Here is a 1,456-nt window from a genome sequence, read left to right as displayed (position 1 = left end):
GTGGAGACTGAAGAGAGTCAGGTCCCTCAGCCTCTCCTCATAGGGCTGGCCACAGAGGCCCTCAACCATACAAGTGGCCTCCTCTGGACTCTCTCCAGGTTCCCCACGTCCTTCTTGAAGTGCAGCGCTCAGAACTGGACACAGTACTCCAGCTGTGGCCTGACCAGTGCCGCACAGAGGAGAAGCAAGACCTCTCTGGACCTGTTAGTGATGCCCCTGTTGATGTATGACAGGGTGTGGTTGGCTCTGCCTATTGCTTCGTCGCATTAGCTACTCATATTCATCCTGGAGTCAATCCTGACTCCAAGATCCCTCTCTGCCTCTGTGCTGCTGTGAGGGTCAGCCCCTAACCTATAACCATAATGTTGGTTCCCTCTCCCCAGGTGCAGCACCCTGCACTTGTCCTTGTTGAACCGCATCCTGTTCAGATCCGCCCACTTCTCCAATGTATCCAGGTCTGCCTGGATGCAGTACCTGCCTGCCGGTGTATTCACTTTACCCCACAGCTTGGATGTAGAAGGATTTCTACATGTTTTATGGGAACTATATACATAAGAAATGCTAATCTGCTCATTTTCAGTCATCCCCTGTGAGCACATGGATTCCTCTCACAAAAATTGCAATGGCAGAGGAGTGAGGGGTCAATCGTCATCCTACCTTGTATCACAATCTCCCAGAAATCAGTTAAGCCTTTATCTTCCACCTTTCCTTTCAGGGCCTGCAGGAAATCATTAAAGCGCTGAACTTCTGACAGCTGGCAAAACAACAACAAAGATAACAGAAAAATTAAATTAGCTTCATACCAAAGAGCTGTAATCTTAATTCATCATACCGTCCCCCAGCATGGTAAATGGGGAAAAGAAGATATTTCAAGCTACTGCACGTTCATCTAGCTCCACTAACACTGGGATTTCTAAAGTGTGGTGACTCGCAAAAGAAAACACATTACCCAAAGCTGCACAGCGGCTTCTGTGACTAGCTTTGTCTAAGCAAGTATCTGGAGGGTGGCACGTTTCTCTTCTGCAACCAGTAGGTCGCAGGCACTGTCTTTTCACGGTGAATAAAAACCAACAGGAGAATCTGTTTCCTATTCCAAAGAGGCCCAAGAACCAAAACAGCATTAAAACCTCTCTCGAATTTCCAGATGCGGGACTACTGGTTTCCATCTGGTACTCTCTTCCTGTTGCTACTTTGTCATCGTCGCTGAAGTTTTGGTTCATGCTGGTTTGGCATATCGACATTGTTCCCCGAATTCAGGCACAGTTTTCAAACATCACCATTACCTTAATGGCCTCCTCTCTGAAAACTTGGATACAATCAATGCTCTTCCTATAATACTGCCAGCCTTTACTTTCCAAAAACTGATCGATGCGGTTTATCAGCTGCTGGCTCACTGGAAGACAGAAACAGAGAATGGAGGTTTTCAAAGCAAGAAAATACTTTTGATGAGCTGGGT

The 1,456-nt window shown here is 46.9% G+C and overlaps 1 protein-coding gene across 1 annotated transcript in view; it reads right to left on the bottom strand.

Annotated features, from left to right (window-relative positions):
• XRCC5 (X-ray repair cross complementing 5) overlaps nucleotides 1-1,456 on the bottom strand; it is a 93,893-nt gene that overhangs the window by 20,292 nt on the left and 72,145 nt on the right. The window contains exon 18 of the mRNA XM_019522646.1: nucleotides 658-754. Coding sequence (XP_019378191.1) covers nucleotides 658-754 — 97 coding nt within the window. The remainder of the gene's footprint in view (nucleotides 1-657; nucleotides 755-1,456) is intronic.

The sequence above is a fragment of the Gavialis gangeticus genome, unplaced genomic scaffold (assembly GCF_001723915.1).
Source record: "Gavialis gangeticus isolate Ggan-Ray unplaced genomic scaffold, GavGan_comp1, whole genome shotgun sequence".
NCBI lineage: Eukaryota > Metazoa > Chordata > Crocodylia > Gavialidae > Gavialis > Gavialis gangeticus.
The sequence above is the reverse complement of the archived record's forward strand: the minus strand, read 5'-3'. Positions and strand labels throughout refer to the sequence as shown.